The sequence below is a fragment of the Branchiostoma lanceolatum genome, chromosome 4, assembly GCF_035083965.1.
Source record: "Branchiostoma lanceolatum isolate klBraLanc5 chromosome 4, klBraLanc5.hap2, whole genome shotgun sequence".
NCBI classification, from domain to species: Eukaryota; Metazoa; Chordata; class Leptocardii; order Amphioxiformes; family Branchiostomatidae; genus Branchiostoma; species Branchiostoma lanceolatum.
Genome location: NC_089725.1, coordinates 20,239,084 through 20,255,384, shown reverse-complemented (window position 1 = coordinate 20,255,384; position 16,301 = coordinate 20,239,084). Strand labels below are relative to the sequence as shown.

General features: G+C 39.6%; 3 protein-coding genes across 6 annotated transcripts; 1 reads left to right on the top strand and 2 right to left on the bottom strand.

Annotated features, from left to right (window-relative positions):
• Positions 1-271: 271 nt before the first annotated feature.
• LOC136433215 (methenyltetrahydrofolate synthase domain-containing protein-like) lies at positions 272-4,716 on the bottom strand. The gene is made up of 9 exons (XM_066425170.1): positions 4,507-4,716; positions 4,116-4,219; positions 3,909-4,022; positions 3,403-3,516; positions 3,114-3,204; positions 2,719-2,831; positions 2,302-2,427; positions 1,989-2,112; positions 272-1,179 (listed from the first exon to the last, which is right to left on the bottom strand). Exons 1-9 carry the CDS (start codon positions 4,577-4,579, stop codon positions 740-742), a joined length of 1,299 nt encoding a protein of 432 aa, XP_066281267.1. The 5' UTR covers positions 4,580-4,716; the 3' UTR covers positions 272-739.
• Positions 4,717-4,923: 207 nt separating this feature from the next.
• LOC136433221 (large ribosomal subunit protein mL66-like) lies at positions 4,924-8,169 on the top strand. The gene is made up of 5 exons (XM_066425183.1): positions 4,924-5,072; positions 5,545-5,576; positions 6,172-6,273; positions 6,883-7,006; positions 7,493-8,169. Exons 1-5 carry the CDS (start codon positions 4,943-4,945, stop codon positions 7,711-7,713), a joined length of 609 nt encoding a protein of 202 aa, XP_066281280.1. The 5' UTR covers positions 4,924-4,942; the 3' UTR covers positions 7,714-8,169.
• Position 8,170: 1 nt separating this feature from the next.
• Positions 8,171-16,254, bottom strand: LOC136433220 (glucosamine 6-phosphate N-acetyltransferase-like). Of its 4 annotated transcripts, none has more exons than XM_066425180.1 (6): positions 15,852-16,254; positions 14,261-14,414; positions 13,898-13,960; positions 13,537-13,664; positions 10,493-10,554; positions 8,171-9,677 (listed from the first exon to the last, which is right to left on the bottom strand). In XM_066425180.1, exons 2-6 carry the CDS (start codon positions 14,406-14,408, stop codon positions 9,521-9,523), a joined length of 558 nt encoding a protein of 185 aa, XP_066281277.1. In that variant the 5' UTR covers positions 14,409-14,414; positions 15,852-16,254; the 3' UTR covers positions 8,171-9,520. The 4 variants fall into 4 exon arrangements, with proteins under 4 accessions (XP_066281277.1, XP_066281278.1, XP_066281276.1 ...); XM_066425181.1 differs by lacking the exon at positions 15,852-16,254 and adding an exon at positions 15,809-15,830; XM_066425179.1 differs by lacking the exon at positions 15,852-16,254 and adding an exon at positions 15,705-15,819.
• Positions 16,255-16,301: the final 47 nt, after the last annotated feature.

Below are 16,301 nucleotides of genomic sequence, written 5' to 3'. Positions count from 1 at the left end.
CAATGAGTTCGTAACTGCTTTGGCATGAGCTGCTGATGCTGAAGAAAGTCTCTAATGCCCAAACTACAGAAGAGACATCTAGCACTACACTGCATTACTGCAGAATACTCGTGCTTTCTCATTGCATTTTAGTTTCAGGAAGACAAGGGTGTCTTACTTTAGTCAAAAGAAGCTTTTTTTTCAATGTAAACTTTTGAGAACTGCCTGCCTTCTAAGCCTTCAGTAATCTATTAAGAAATTTTCTGACTAAGGAAAATAAACCACATTGGTGTACAGTGATAACAACTTTAATACCAAATGTTTGTGCAGTTTATCATCACTGTCGAAATGAACCAAACACAATGGCAACACAATACTAACATAGTAACTGTTAAGCAAACTTTCTGATAAGCAACAATATCATTTGTAGTAATATCATCACATTAAATGTCACTCCATACTTTTCCTTGTGTTGACTATGTTGACTACGTACCTGCTGAAATTGCCATTCCATTAAATTCTATCAGCCTTCCATTTTATAACATCTACATTAAGTTTTATGACAACAGCCATTCCAAAGCAACAGCAATTCAACTTTTTTGTATTGCATTTATAACTCTTAACTATCAACATAATCAAATAATAAACATGTTACACTATGGAAGTCATCTGATGAAGTACATGTACTAGCTGTTGAATGATCAGCATTTAACATTTTTTCTTGTTGCTGCTCTTGTGAGCTATCATTGACATTTCCAATCTAGTCAGCATTCTTCTCCTTAGGCTTGCTATCAGCTTTCTTCATAGGCCTTCTTGCCTCCATATCCTCCCTGCCCTTTGCCCTCTCCACTGTGACCTTTTTGCCCATGATCTCCAAGTCCTGTAGTTTCTTCACTGCCTCATCAACAGCATCTGCTTCCTTGAACTGTAGAAATGCGAACCCCCGGTTCCCCTTCCAGATCACATGATGTGGGTTGACATCGCTCTCACGAAGGTGGTCTTTAAAGCTGCTGACCCTGAGTGACCCCGGAAGTTTTCCCACCCACAAAGTGAGAGAAGGATCTGTTTCCCGTGGTGGCTTTCTCCTGGCTTCTCCACCAGATTGCTTGCCCTGATTGTTAGGTTTAGCTGCTACCTCTGTTCCCCGCTTCTCACTGGTGCGCCTTTCTCTCGGTTTGCCTCTAGGCTGCCTCCTCATGCCTGAATCAGACAAGCAAACAGTTTCAATGGAACGTACGGTACATTTGTTCAAGGAGCATATCTTAATTACAGTGGACATGTTGTTTAGAATGGAAAAAAATGTATCATTTATAATATGTAATCGGGCCCTTGCCCTTTTGTGGGGAGAGAGAGCAAAAGACAACAAAATTACATGGGACTGTTGAAATACATGTACACAATGTAACATGTTTTGATCTAACTTTAAAAATCAAACGGTATCTTTCATAGAACTTCTGAATATCATAATTATCCAACCAGGCACAGTCTGAATCTATCCTTGAAACTGCCGCTAGTACGCCTTGAATGTGGAAAGCGCAAGTTTTCATATAGAGGTGCGATTATGTGGAACCGCCTGCCACAATCTATGAAGACTTCTTCATCCATGTCTGTCTTTAAAAACAAATGTAACACTTGGCAAGGACTGGCATGACCTCTGACCCCTCAATGACATGGAACGGATTTGATTATGATTTGACTTGTATTATGATTTGTATTATGATTTGTACTATGATTGTTATCATTTATTTACTATTGTTATCATTACCTTCATTGTTTTCATTATGATCTTTATTGTTATTATTTCTATATGTTGATATTTCTGTTTGTATTATCAGTTATTTTATGTATGGCAGGGCCCCTCTGAAAAGCAGTGGTAACCACTGAGCAGGGCCACCCTGGATAAATATGACAGAATTAAAAAAAAACAAAAAAAAAACATCATTGTCAAAAGTATAAAATACATAGCATCAACATTGCTACTTGGGGTCAGTTCCAGAATCAGAACTCACCTCTCTCCTTAGCAGCTTCTCCAGGTTCTCCTTCAGCCTTTATCTGCACGTCCTTCCCAGCAGTCCTCTCCTTCTCTCGCAGTTTTCGCAGTATGGGAATCTGCTGTAGCATCTCTGCCCCCACCTGAAAATAAATAATAAAACAGAGTTTTAAAAGTTGAGCTTGTGGAGTTTCCAGGTACATGTACATTGAAGAACACATATCTGCAGGAGTTGGAAGCAAGGCAATAAGACGAAGTTTCCTTCATACTTTCATCGTAATTGAAGAGATGGCAGAGACCAACATCATGTTGAATTACAGTAGGAGGAATACCTTCGACCAGATAATGCCTAGTGGTTTGGGTCGCTGACAGTTGGTCTGGATGACCTCAGTTGGGGTCAAGATCCAATCCACAGTGATGTCATGTGACTCCACCAGCTCATCTGGGATGTCAATCACCTGGCAAACACAAGGGCAATATCCAGGAGGTTAAAGAGCTCCATGGCAATAGGTATGATAGATGCACTAGAGCACCTAATGGCGGACTGTGTCGTCAGTAGCTACAGAGTAGCCTTAGTCCAGGCAAGTCGCCCGACATGATGATGATGATAGATAGTACAAATACAGGTTGACTCCAGTTGAAACAAATCACAATACTGCTGTTAAGAAATCAGAAATTTCATGATATTCCCTATCTAGTTGAACATTCAAAGTTCAAGTTCAACATCAAAGTTTTCTTCCAAACCTCACCTGACAGTCATGGACTGTAGTGACAATGACAGTGTCTGGAGTGACGGCTCCCATGGTGACCAGCATTGCCCACTCCATGTCTCCAAACCCCTCACCTTTCCCTATCCTGTAGCCTGCATATCAACTTCATATTCAAATTATCTATCACATACAGTAATTTGTTTATCACCTATTTGTTGCATCACACAAATTGCAATCCGATGTATGATAAAATGTTTTTGATCATGTCAAAGTGCTTTATGAGTTTTGTTAAGATGAAATTACCCACACATTAAGTAATACTAAAAGGAGTCCTAAATCAACTTCTATGGCTCTATCAGTTGCACAGAAGACTCAGACTCAGTTAGCATATGGTTAGAGTGATATTTTACAATAAATGGACATTGCCAACTCACCTTTCCTAGACACAGCAACAGACCCACAGACTACCAGGTCTATCTTGACCATGTCATCCAGCCCTACAGGAATGCTGTGCTTATCAACACCCTTCACCACAGGACAGAGAGAGACAGGAAAATACAATGTAGAATGGTTAGTCATAATATAGAAGAGGACAGAGATGTGAACATCTGTATTACCTTGGCCATAGAAAGGTTAGATCAAAGAGGATTGTTAGATGCAGAGCAAAAGGCAAGACTCCTAAGGGCTGGCAAAATTTGTACGAATATTTGTCACACTTGTTACCTGTCTTGTGGCACAGGTCCTGAGTGACTGCTTGTTGGCACCTGGAGGTGGAGTGATCCTGTTGAACAGTCCATTCCTCAGACGGGGGGTTGGCACAAGGAGGGTCTTTCCTGCCTGGAGAGAGGATGTGAAACAGCAGACAAGGTGATACTAAGATCTGGAAATCCATCTATAATTCTGTAAAAAAGGACCAATTGAATATCTGAACAATTGGACATTGTCATTCTGTGAAAACGTTCAATCAGGCAGTTTTACTTGAAAATCATGCATTCTAAAAAGGCAATGGCATGTCTAATGTATAACATTTACTGTCAAACTTACTAACTAGAGGTCAAGGGTAAAGTTTACTGTTAAGTATAACTATAAGCCTTAATAACATGAACAAGGGTAATCTTATAGATGCATGTTTTCCAAAGGTTAAATGGGTACCATTCCTGTGATGATTATCTAATATTAAAGAACAGTCCCTCTGTGACCTAATGCCCTGCGGTTACATGTGACCATACCTCCATGATGAGGAACCGGACATTTTCCTGGGGCTTGTCTGGGTTGACCTTCACAAACCGTGCCTGTTGGAAAGGCTTGAGTGCAGTTATCTTCTCTGCAGCAGCAGCAGCATTCTGTAATGTAAAAGAAGTAAGTGGTATGCAGAAAGTGGCACACTGAAAGAAAAGTGAAACACAAATGTCATGAAAGGAAAATAAGATTCTAACCTTAAAGTTTGGGATGCGATGATGTACTGGCCGTGGGAAGTTAGCAAGGTCATTTTTCTCAATGTGGTCCCAGATCTGCTGTCGGATGCTCCACTTTGTCACTTCTGGGGAAGACAAAAACAGCAGTTTACTCAGGATTGTCATCAATGATGGACTTTGCTCAGATCTCAATCTAATAAAAACAACAGGACTTTAAATTGATATCAAACTCAAAGCAACGTTATGGAGGCAAGAAAAAAGTTTATCCTCCGTTCCTCTCTTCCTGTAACAGCTTAGAATAAGACAGCCATCGGTACTTGCTGCAAAAGTTGACAAACTCCTTTGTCTCTGGTATGTGTATGCTAATGATTTTCAAAATATGAGACAGAAATTTAAAGCATTAGAATGTCACCTGTTGCTGGAGGACCATTCTCATCCTCCCCCGGTCCTGTGTCACTCTCAACCAGTTCTCCTGCGTCAGACATGACTTCTCACTTTGTTGCTAACTTGTTCGTTCTTATAAATTCGCAGCAATATAAACAGTCTCCAGGTTTGAATGAAGCTGGCATGGACTGAAGCAGTACAGGAATGAACCAGTTATAAAATATTCTGACCTTCGAACCGGATCCTTTGGACTATTACACTTGTGTCCTGAGGGGTAATTATTAAATCATTGCATTCGAAACATGAAATTTGTTGATTGTAAGTCATTCATTGACGATTATCATACTTTACTGATGTAAAGTATAACTAGACACGAACAAAATGTTTTAGACTGCTTTTCAACTTGATGATCTATCGCTCGTCTACTCCCTACTCTTTGAAAGTGGTTTGTTCCACTAAAGAAAATGGCGGCGCCCGTGTTGGGAAAGATTTTTTCCCTGTCCCGTTCTGTCGTCTCTCTCTCTTGTAGTAGCGTCTTTCGACGAACAGTGTTTCCTGTGGTGTGTGCTGTGCAATCACGGGGATTCAGGGAAAGTATGTGCTTAATTCTTTGCATAGGTTACAACTTGTTAGGGCAAAAAGAAACGGTACCTCTGCAGCATGCAGCATAAACAGATTCAGGAATGTTTTAGTGCATGCTGTCACAACTTAGTCTGACTGGTAGCAGGTACTAGTATATTCTACGCCGGATTTTCGATGAAAAATTGTTGGAATATCGGGTCTTGACACAAACATGAGTACCCAACATTTGATAAACCCAAAAGATAACAATCGACCCATATAGGTTATGTGATGGTTGTCGAATGACCTACCAAGCATAATTTTGTGAGTACAGATTAGATGTCTGTTACTGTGTTACTAGTAGCTGCATGCGGATGTGATGCATTTTGACTTGAGCACAGTATTAACATAAAGGAGTAAAGATGTCAGATTTGTCGAACTTAATGATGTATTGAAATGAAGTGTCCTAAACCCTGTAACATTATTTGTTTACTCTTTATTCCAGTTAAAGAGACAAAAGAAGGAAATGTAACAGTGGTGAGTAATGTAAATTCAATTACCTTCATGTTGGTTTTATTTCGTGATAGGAGGAAAGAGAAGGTTTTCGTGTTGTTTTATATTGGTGGTTGAAACAATTCTGTAGTACAATAGTCTTACAAGTGAGACTTATTCTGTAGTGTCAAGAAATCACAGTAATCACGAAAATTAAACCACTGCATAACTTTCATGATTTACAGTTGTGTCTTGTTAATTTCAGCTTACATGTTGTATTATCTACTGTAACTCACATGTTACATTTCTACTAGTATGTTTGTCATCAGTACATGAATATATTAGAGGTTTTGCAATCATACAACACATGAAATTGATTGTGGCAACACTGCATATGTAAGTATTGTAACATTGTGTATGTTATAATCAAATGGGCGACACTATAGCCTGTAGGCGCAAGTATGGTATTAAAGAACAGCAAAAGCTCTGGATGGATTTTGATTTTGTAGCAGACATGAAATTTTTGTTTCAGTTGCAGTGTAATAATCTGTTAGATATTGCATTGTCATTCGTTTTACCAAGGAGGTTATGTAGACTTACCAGTGGTGAGGACACCTACATGCAGTTCCATTACTTTCAGATAGAGGGAGTACTGACAAAGCCAGATGGTAAGATTGAAGAGCTAGACAACCGCCATGGGGCATGCCCAATCTGTTCTCATAACCTCACATTTACCTGGAAGGTCAGAAGATTAATTTTCTGCTACTAGTTAACATCTTTTCATGTGTCATTGTTATTACAGTGATGGTTTCCCCATATTTCTGTGTTTTTTGAATATATATTTGATGTAACCCTCTTCATTTCGCTTTTTAGAAAGTATTCAGTCTCAACATTCTCTTTTCTATGGGCCTGTCTATGTGCCCAATGTTGTACTACTTACACTACAGCAGAAGTTGGGAGGGAGAAAGTGATGTAGAATACTTGCTTTCTCTTCTTTTCAAAGGATAGTCATGCACAACTTCTGACTTCTGAATCTGACTTCCTTTAAGTAACGGAAATGAACAAAACGAACGGGCACGGACCATGAACCAGCTTTCGCCCTACTATATGATGTATGTTGTAGCAATTGTATATTGTTGTACCATAAATATGTAATGATATATGTTGATAGAGTTATTAGGACTCAAATGACTGTATCTCTGCTATATTGTATCTGACCCTTACCTCTTCCCTCATGACCTCAATGAAAAGCGGCCTGTGTGCCGATTTGAGCTTATAATGAATAAAAAAAAGCTTCAAACAACTTAATGCCTCTAACAAATATCTTACATTGTACCATATATTGTTGCAGGACGTCCATATCCTGTCACAGTTCATGCGGCCTGATGGAAAGGTGATGCCTCAGCAGGTGACGGGTGTTTGTAACACACAACACAGGAAGCTGTTCATGGCTATAGAGGAGGCCAAACGGGCAGGTATGTTTGATGACTTTCCTTTTGCATAAAACTGTTTTCCAGGTATGCAAGTACATGTAGTTACAAATAACCCTCCATTGTGGGGGAACATAAGACACAGGGTATTTCACTTAGACTTTTTCATCTTAATCAACACATAGCACTAGGAAGCTAAGTGTCTTGTAGCCTCTACCAGGCGACAAACTGTACTCCTATAGAAGACTCTCCTCTTGCATGTTATCTGTCTATTTGGCCACTTTCTACTCTTTCCAGCCGCCTCTGGAGCCTGGAAGAGGCTATATGTTTTGTATGTCATTGTGTTTTTAACATTGCTTGCTTAACTGCTTGAAATGTAACATTTCAACCTAAGTAAAGATATTGTCCTGAAACTGGTAATTGAATAGACATCAGCCAAGCTGTTTTGATGTTTTAGGTGCTATTCCAATTTCATCAATCTGCTGTTGTTGATTATTCAGAAGACCACATATACCTCTTGTGTCTGTACAGGACTGTTTCCAGACCAAAACCCCACACTGGATGATGCCAAGGCTGTAAGAGCGTCAGAGGTTCCACTGAACAGGTTCAATGACTACTGTCCCCCAGACTGGGTAGTGATGAAGAGGATGACCGACGTCCCACATCCCCGGATCCCCTACAGGAAGCTGCGCAGATACACCAAAATTAACCCCAAAATTGTCAGGATTGCGGCGAGGAAGAGGGGAAAATAAGACAAATACTCTGTGATGTAAAAGTCTAAGGGAGATCTTCCACTGCAGTTGAAAGGACATTGAGAAATGGTTACATCAGATCAGATGTATCTTAACTTTATGTCAAAACTTTGTTGTAAATTGTGACTTGTGTAGTTAAGTGCAAACTTAGTTCTGCAGCACTTGACATTTCAACAGGCATTGTGTAGTTCAAGACTTACATTGTTAGTCTTATGGGCTGGAGGAAGTAGTATAGAAATGTATGATGATGGTAAAATGTAGTTAAGCACTATCGGAAGCAAGTGGAGTAATGTTTAGCATACTGCCTGGTACGGGTATGTTATAATGAACTGTGCTGATCCCAACCTCTGCAGAAATCACATTGTTGAAAGTGGGTTAAGAAAATCTGTTCTTTCCTTGATGCTCATGGAATCTAAGATGTTTGTAATAAACAATAACCACCTCAGATTCAGAAAAGTAATGTGTTTGTCTTGTTTATTGCATTCATGTCATCCAATTACTTTCTAAAGAGGAGTCAAAACTGCCCATTAGTTGTACGTTTTCACAAATATGATTAAATTTTATATATAACATTTAGAACATATCATTTAGCCAGATCAAATATCACATGCAGTTTAAAATGTTGTAACTGCATTTATGTGTGTCCGTGTGCCATTTTGTTACAAAATACACATTGTATTTGTAAAAGTTACATCTGGATAGATACATGTGTTAATGGCACATACTAATAATTCAACAAAATCTATAGTTCATAGCATATTCTACAGGATTCCCTTAAATTTATCTTAGGTATCTTGAAATGACTAAAAGATGACTTATGTGAGAAATTCATGTACATGTCTATGAGCACAAATAATGACCCTGTCAACTAACATCTGTCCATACCCATACAGCAGTGCCATGATGATTGCAAATTACTTCAAAAGCACAAGACTGTTTATTCGTATCTTTATAAATTAAACCCTCTCTCTATATATATATAATCTCCAAATAAGATGCTTCACATTATGCATTCCCTTCCTTGGGTGTAGTGACTTCATAATAACAAATCAACTTTGTGACCAGTTACCAACAAAGCATTAAACATTACAGATGCTTGCTTTATAGGCTATCAAGGCAGTTCATGAGTTTAACAGTGGTCAGTTGTACACAACTTGTCTTTTGTAGGACATGAGCATATCTGAAAATAGGCAGCATGACCTGTTCCTCTGTTCATAAAAGAATGTCACAATAACATAGAAATAGCTTCTCCAGGAAGTGATTTTCATCTTTGGTACATCTTTACATTTTCTTCAAATGATTCCTCGTGGTCTGTAATCACTGTATACTATTTACAAAGAATAGACTGAATTTGACCACTAAAATAGCTAAACCTACCCATGGAAAGGCACATTGAATGTTGTGTTGAGTGGCCCAAGCCACAAAACAACCTTTGTCAATATATCAGCCCTTTCTCACCAGCCAAGATACTGATGTCATTAGCATAATATGTATACCCTGCTGAGGTAGCCTTTTGGCACCAAATGTGTATTGATGATGATGAATTTAGGCAGCAAGGAGAAGATTGAGTACAAGACATGCAGCCATTTGACACTAAATACTTACTTAGAACACCATTAAAATACTGTACATACAAAAGTGACCAGGACAGTCAAAAACATGTCAACATTACATCTCTAATCATTCTGGTGACAGTAATAATGTCATGACACAGCCTTTCTTCTTCATCAAACAGCTTAGAAACAACAAGGACATTTGTACGATTACGTTGAAATTGCATATTCCAGCACTGCAGTAAATATGAATCCTATACATCGTTTTGTTCCCATCTCCGAACCATGTAGTTTGTGCCATCCTGTTTGAAGCCAACCTGCTGGTAGAAGGGAAGTTTCTGGTCGGTGCACTCCAGAGAGATCTTGTAGCAACCAAGATGTTTACTCAGCATGATCAACACCACTGTCAGGCTGTGAAGAGTCATAAATAAAAGGTTCTATTGAAAACCTGTTTGACAACTCTACAATTAAAACAAAACATTTAGTTGTACTGGTATTTTAAAGGGGCATATTGTAGAATCTGGTGGGCAAAAACTACAAATAGTAAGAATTTGAAAGATCTACACTAAGATTCACATTTGTAACTTATTTGTTACTTATTTCCAACATATTCCCGTCATTTTGTCACATTTCCACCATTAATAAACGACGAAAAACGCAAAACGTGTAAAATCTGGTTCATTTAAATATAAACTTGCGTCCCGCAAGTTAATATGCAAATAAGCCAGCGTAGAACGCTAAGAAATAATCGAATAGACCGTTACGGTCGGAGATCGAGCGTCATAGGAAAATCACCACAAGTGATCAAACTTCAGAACGTCGCACGTTCGATCGCGTGTTCGGCGATGGTTCGACAAAATGGCGGACAAGTCAAGTGGTGGTGGGGTTTGCGTATACAATTTTTTTAAAGACATTCGCACGACACTACAAAGTCGTATCCATACGTGATGAATATTGCTGTGCAGTGTAATAAGGTAGATTCAACTAATGATATAGAAAAATAATCAAAAACAAAGAATTTTGTGTTATGCTCATGTCACAATATGCCCCTTTAAATCACTAGTACAATGATTGATATTGCACTCATAGATACACAATTTTCCCAAAGATTCTTGTAGGTTATTGGCCAAAACTTGAAGTAAATGATCTTGGGGCAGTTTGTGTGTTTTTAAGCCAAATAGGTAGCTTTGCCTCAGTCAAGAGCTAGAAGTGATGACAAAACTTACATTTTCCCGAGTTGTTTTCCTCTGTATGTATCATCCACCACAACATCTTCTACCCTGGCTCTCTGGAACACAGAAAGAGGGGGTCAACTAAGCCATCATTCTGTTATTAAAGTAATGTCATATAATAAAAATGTGCACTAAACAGTAAGTATATAGTTTTAAGTTCATATGTACTGCAAGAGGGTCATTTTCAGCATCTGGCCAGTCAAGCAGGACCGTGCGCAAACCAGTTGTATCTAGATTCTAGAATCACACTCCAAATAGATGTATTCCTATGTACTCAAGAAAGACTAAACTGTTGGCCAACCTCCAGCACAATAGTCTAAATAATATACTATGTGCCTCTGTTTTTGTCCTTGGAAGTGATGTGAGGTAGAGGTGAAGGATTTTCAAAGGGCCATGGCAATAGACCCCTTTCCAAATACCGCGGCCATTTTGAATCCAGGGCGCGCGCACGTGATTCGAGCGCGGGAAAAGTCAACACCCGGTAAGACCAAGCCAGCGGTAAGGCGTTCCCAATAGAAACCAGCGTTGAGTCATCTTCGGCGGCGAGATATTCTCCTCCTCGGTGAAATCCATCGATATATTTGCATGGCACAAGTAGATGATATTGTTGTGGACACTTGGACTAGATATCAGCCAGTAAAATTGTGAATTTCTGCTACTTTTCCACAGTTTCTGCCGGGATGTTGAACGCGCGCTACAGTGATAAAATGCTGATATGTTTACACCGCGTGCTTGTAATTTCCCTAATAATGTTAGCTAAAGTCGAGAAAAATCCCACAAAACATACACTTTTCGGATCATTTTAGCTTCGTTTAGGTATGAATATAACTCTTGAGCCTTTTGGCTGTTGTGACAATGCCAACATCATCTTGAAATTACGTTAGTTTGAGGGAGGGTCGTGTTTTCTGTGCAGCGTTACATCGACTTCGCTCAGCAATATTTGACATTTCCGCTGAATGCAATCCCACACACAAAAAAACGTGAAAATATAGGCCTAGGCTTGAGTTCAATGTCCTTAAATATGGCAGCATTCCGGCGGCTTTTTGACGATCTTTTCGGATGCCAAGTATTTAGGCTTGAGGACTCTAAGTACGTGAGTGAAGTTGTGTTTTCCATTCTATCTGACGTTTCTTTAAATCATTTTGCGCGGCAATATTTCAGATATCTGTTGGCCGGATGGAACCCAAAAAACGTTAAATGATATTGACTTGAGGACTGAAGGACCTCAGGCCGATATTTTTCCTTTTGTTGTGGGGTTTCATCCTGTGGAAATCTAAAATATTTCCGCAAAAAGTAATGTAATGAAACGCTACAAAGAAAACACGCCCCCTGCTTCACTCACGAACTTCATCAAGCTAATCTTGGCACTGAAATATCGTCAAAGTCAAAGGAGCCACCGAAGTTCCGTCAAATTTTTATACTCGCAAAGCCCTCAAGCCTATATTTTCACGCTTCTGTAATATCATCCGACGGAAATTAAGATATTACGGCGCAAAGTGAAAACACTCCATCTTCACTCACGTACTTTAGGTTTTGATATTTCAGAAAACTCGTCAAAAGAAGCCGCCGAAATTCTGCTAAATTCCCCCAAAAAATTACCTTTAGCTCAAGCCTACATTTTCAGGTCTTTTTTTGTGGGATTGCATTCAGCGGAAATGTCAAATATCGCTTGCGGAGCGATGTAACAAGAGAGAAAGGAAAAGCTAGACAGAAAAGAAAGAAAGGCTAGACAGAAACACGACCCCCTCTCAACGCGCGTTTTCCCAGGGGAAGTCACAACCGGTAAAATTCTGTATATTTCTATCTAAGTAGCTATAAGGATCCCAGCCCGAAAAGTGTATGCTTTACGGGGTTTTTCTCGACTTGTGAGTGAAGCAGGGGGCGTGTTTTCTTTGGAGCGTTTTATTACATCACTTTTTGCGGAAATATCTTAGATTTCCACAGGATGAAACCCCACAACAAAAGGAAAAATATCAGCCGGAGGTCCTTCAGTCCTCAAGTCAATATTATTTAACGTTTTTTGGGTTCCATCCGGCCAACAGATATCTGAAATATTGCCGCGCAAAATGATTTAAAGAAACGTCAGATAGAATGGAAAACACAACTTCACTCGCGTACTTGGAGTCCTCAAGCCTAAATTCTTGGCATCCGAAAAGATCGTCAAAAAGCCGCCGGAATGCTGCCAAATTTGTACCCAAAAGGACATTGAACTCAAGTCTATATTTTCACGTCTTGTTTTTTTTGTGGGATTGCATTCAGCGGAAATGTCAAATATTGCTGAGCGAAGTCGATGTAACGCTGCACAGAAAACAAAACCCTCCCTCAAACTAACGTAATTTCAAGATGATGTTGGCATTGTCACGACAGCCAAAAGGCTCAAGAGTTATATTCATACCTAAACGAAGCTAAAATGATCCGAAAAGTGTATGTTTTGTGGGATTTTTCTCGACTTTAGCTAACATTATTAGGGAAATTACAAGCACGCGGTGTAAACATATCAGCATTTTATCACTGTAGCGCGCGTTCAACATCCCGGCAGAAACTGTGGAAAAGTAGCAGAAATTCACAATTTTACTGGCCGATATCTAGTCCAAGTGTCCACAACAATATCATCTACTTGTGCCATGCAAATATATCGATGGATTTCACCGAGAAGGAGAACATCTCGCCGCCGAAGATGACTCAACGCTGGTTTCTACTGGGAGCGCCTTACCGCTGGCTTGGTCTTACCGGGTGTTGACTTTTCCCGCGCTCGAATCACGTGCGCGCGCCCTGGATTCAAAATGGCCGCGGTATTTGGAAAGGGGTCTATTCGTAAACTCAAGGTTAATTTAAACCTCCTTGGTAAACTGGGGGGATTTAAGATTAAGATTAAGACTGGGTGATCTTCCCTCAGGTTAGAAATGTCTATCCTATATTCCACAAATGATCCAATCAGCCAATAACATCTCTTCTTGAGCAATAATCAGGATTTGCTGCTGATCAATATGGAACATGTTTCTGTTGTTCTGTTCCTTTGGCTCGTAGCCAAGACTTACCATCCCACAGCTGTGGATGAATTTTTGTTCAATGACCAGAGTTGCTGCACCGATGACCTCCCTCTTGTTTAAGTCTTCAATCACACAAACATAGTAACTCTTGTCATCCTTCATGGCATTAAATCGTGCTGAAAAGACAAGAAAGAAGTGACTGCAGGTATGGTACCATCTTAGAGAGGACATTTAGATCTTCAGTTTGTCTCAGAGGTGGTCTTGTGACTTTCCTGCATGATGCAATGTTTACGATATTGTAAAAGGTCAACAAAATTTGTGATCTTTTCTTTTTCCTTTTCTAGTTCACAACCGAACTATGACAAAAATATGACACATGACAGATGCAGTGAACTGTAGTGTTCCTCACCCATGAACTGTTCCCTGGTGACGGTCCCTACTTTTGTCAGTTGTGCCAGGACTCCTAAGAACCCTGGGGAAGATCAAAGCACAGAAAATTAGTGACCTATGAAACGTTATGTGGGCCTGGTGGGCTAGTAAGCCTGATGTACACTGTAGTCAGCTTGCATTAATGACATTCAAGAAGTTTGTTTTTGGACAAGCTGCCAACCCTTTATCTTGAAAAACAGAACAAATGCATTACTTTAACTTGAGTGTTTAGTTTTTGTGTAAAATTTGACAATTTGCTCAGTAAAATACATGTCAATCAAAAATTGCACAGGTGACTAACAAGAGCTACTGACACAATTTGGTGTATTATGACTTTGCTTGCCTTTGTCATAGTCAGTTGCACACAGTGGCCTGACTTTGAGTCCGTGCGGCGGGGTGTGGGGGGAGACCCCTGGGCGGAAGGATGACTTCCAGCTGCTGTAGTCCAGGTCAGCCAGGATGGAGGGGTCAAACAAGAAGTTTTGGTCCATATTTCCCTGTTGGATACATGGGGACATCAAGATTGTATTGCTATAATTTGTTGATCAGTATACTTTGCATCAGCAATTTTCTGTCTGGCTGAAATCAAAGCTTATGGTAACTTGTGCTGAAAATGCTGACAGCTTTAGAGAATTAGACCACTTTCTCAGGTATATCACAGTATCAGTTTGCAGGTCAATGTGCAAAAAATGTTGACTCTTCTGCCCCGAGTTTAACCTTAAACTAGAGCAATGTTTGAAGTCAGTCTGATCAAACACTTTTCCTTCCTTACTTGTTTTTATCTCTCAAGATAAAGGTTGCACCAGGGATGACTGGACAAATACACTGGAGAGCTATTGATTAACAGGGTCACCAGGAGGTTAACATGCCTCAAATACTAGGACAGGGCAGGGGAGAAAAGTAGCTCTACCAGTTCCAGTCTGGTACACAATTTTGAAAAAGTAGATGTACCAGCGTACCAGGCATATTCATTGTTATTCTTCTTATGATAAACCTTAGAAAAAATTCATTTATCAATGTTCCAAAGTACCTCAAATACCACATACATCATATTACATAACTCCTAGAATTTCCAAAGACTTCTCACCAGTTTGGAAAGTATGATTCTTGACCCAATAATCTTGCAGTTGTAATGAAGTCTATGTAAACACAAATAAAACCTTTTCATGATCTTGACAGAGTTTTACAGCCTTTCACACACCCAGCACACACCCTCTAATCCTGTGTCACTGATTGGGTACATGGAGGGGTGTCACATCACAACTACCAATGGTGTACATGCAATCACGTTATTCATTACAAATTCATGAGTTCATCTGTAGAGTCTGTAATAGATTAGTGGTAGACATAACTTATGTCTACCACTAATCACATAACTATTATCTACAGAATTCTGAATATCTTACACTCCATACTTTGAGGATTACATTTATGTCAAGTGTTGAAATCAAAATTGATGTTGATCACATCAACTTGCTAGGTGAAGTCTAACAAATAACTAAATTTATGACGTTGGCATTGTTACTCTGGAACATGTTAGCAAGTATCAACAAAATCATGTTTTAGAAGACAAACAATGATTTTCAACCATGTCATAAAAGGCAACAAAATATGGTTCAATTTCCAATGAAATCTAGGATGTAGTAAAAATCATTCTAGCAACAGATACAACATGACATACAGATATTTCTGTAAATTATGGCTATATGATATCGCTACAGTAAATGAACAAAGCAATTTCTCTGATCATTAATGTACTAGTCAAGACATTTACAATTCTCACTTACCATGACGAGGTTCTAGTTATGCTTTTAGCCTGTCGTTTTAATAATACAGACTTGTAACGATAGATGGTAACTCAACTGCTGCTAGTTGTTACCGTACTACTGACCGTGAACACGTACTCCTAAACAATGTCTTTTCCTCACCCGTACGCGTAGTGTCCGGTGACGTCCACCGCCACGTCAGTTGTCAACGGTTCCCTAATTATGGACGTCAGCAGGACATCCGGTCAGCAGCGGGGCAGGTAAAACGTCACAGGTGCTCTCTCTCTCTGCTGGAGAGGAACCAGCAACGTGGCAGTGATAGAGTCAAGACCACGGGGTCGATCGATCAGTAAGAAAACAGGAGACGACCTGAAATTTTCCTCTACTTCTCAACGGTTCGAAAATTAAGTTCGCGGCCCGTTAACGTCACAAAATTAAATCAAGGACACCGGCGTGCCTGATACGAGACAGTTTTCGATCTGCTTACGTCATCCAATATCTGTCGACCGCCTACGGCCTTTCCAATAGTTAAACTTTAACGTCCCAAGGACAGATTATACAAAGCCCTGTTGCGTTGCGTGGCGAGAAAAATGATCGATCATATGAGAAAGAACAACT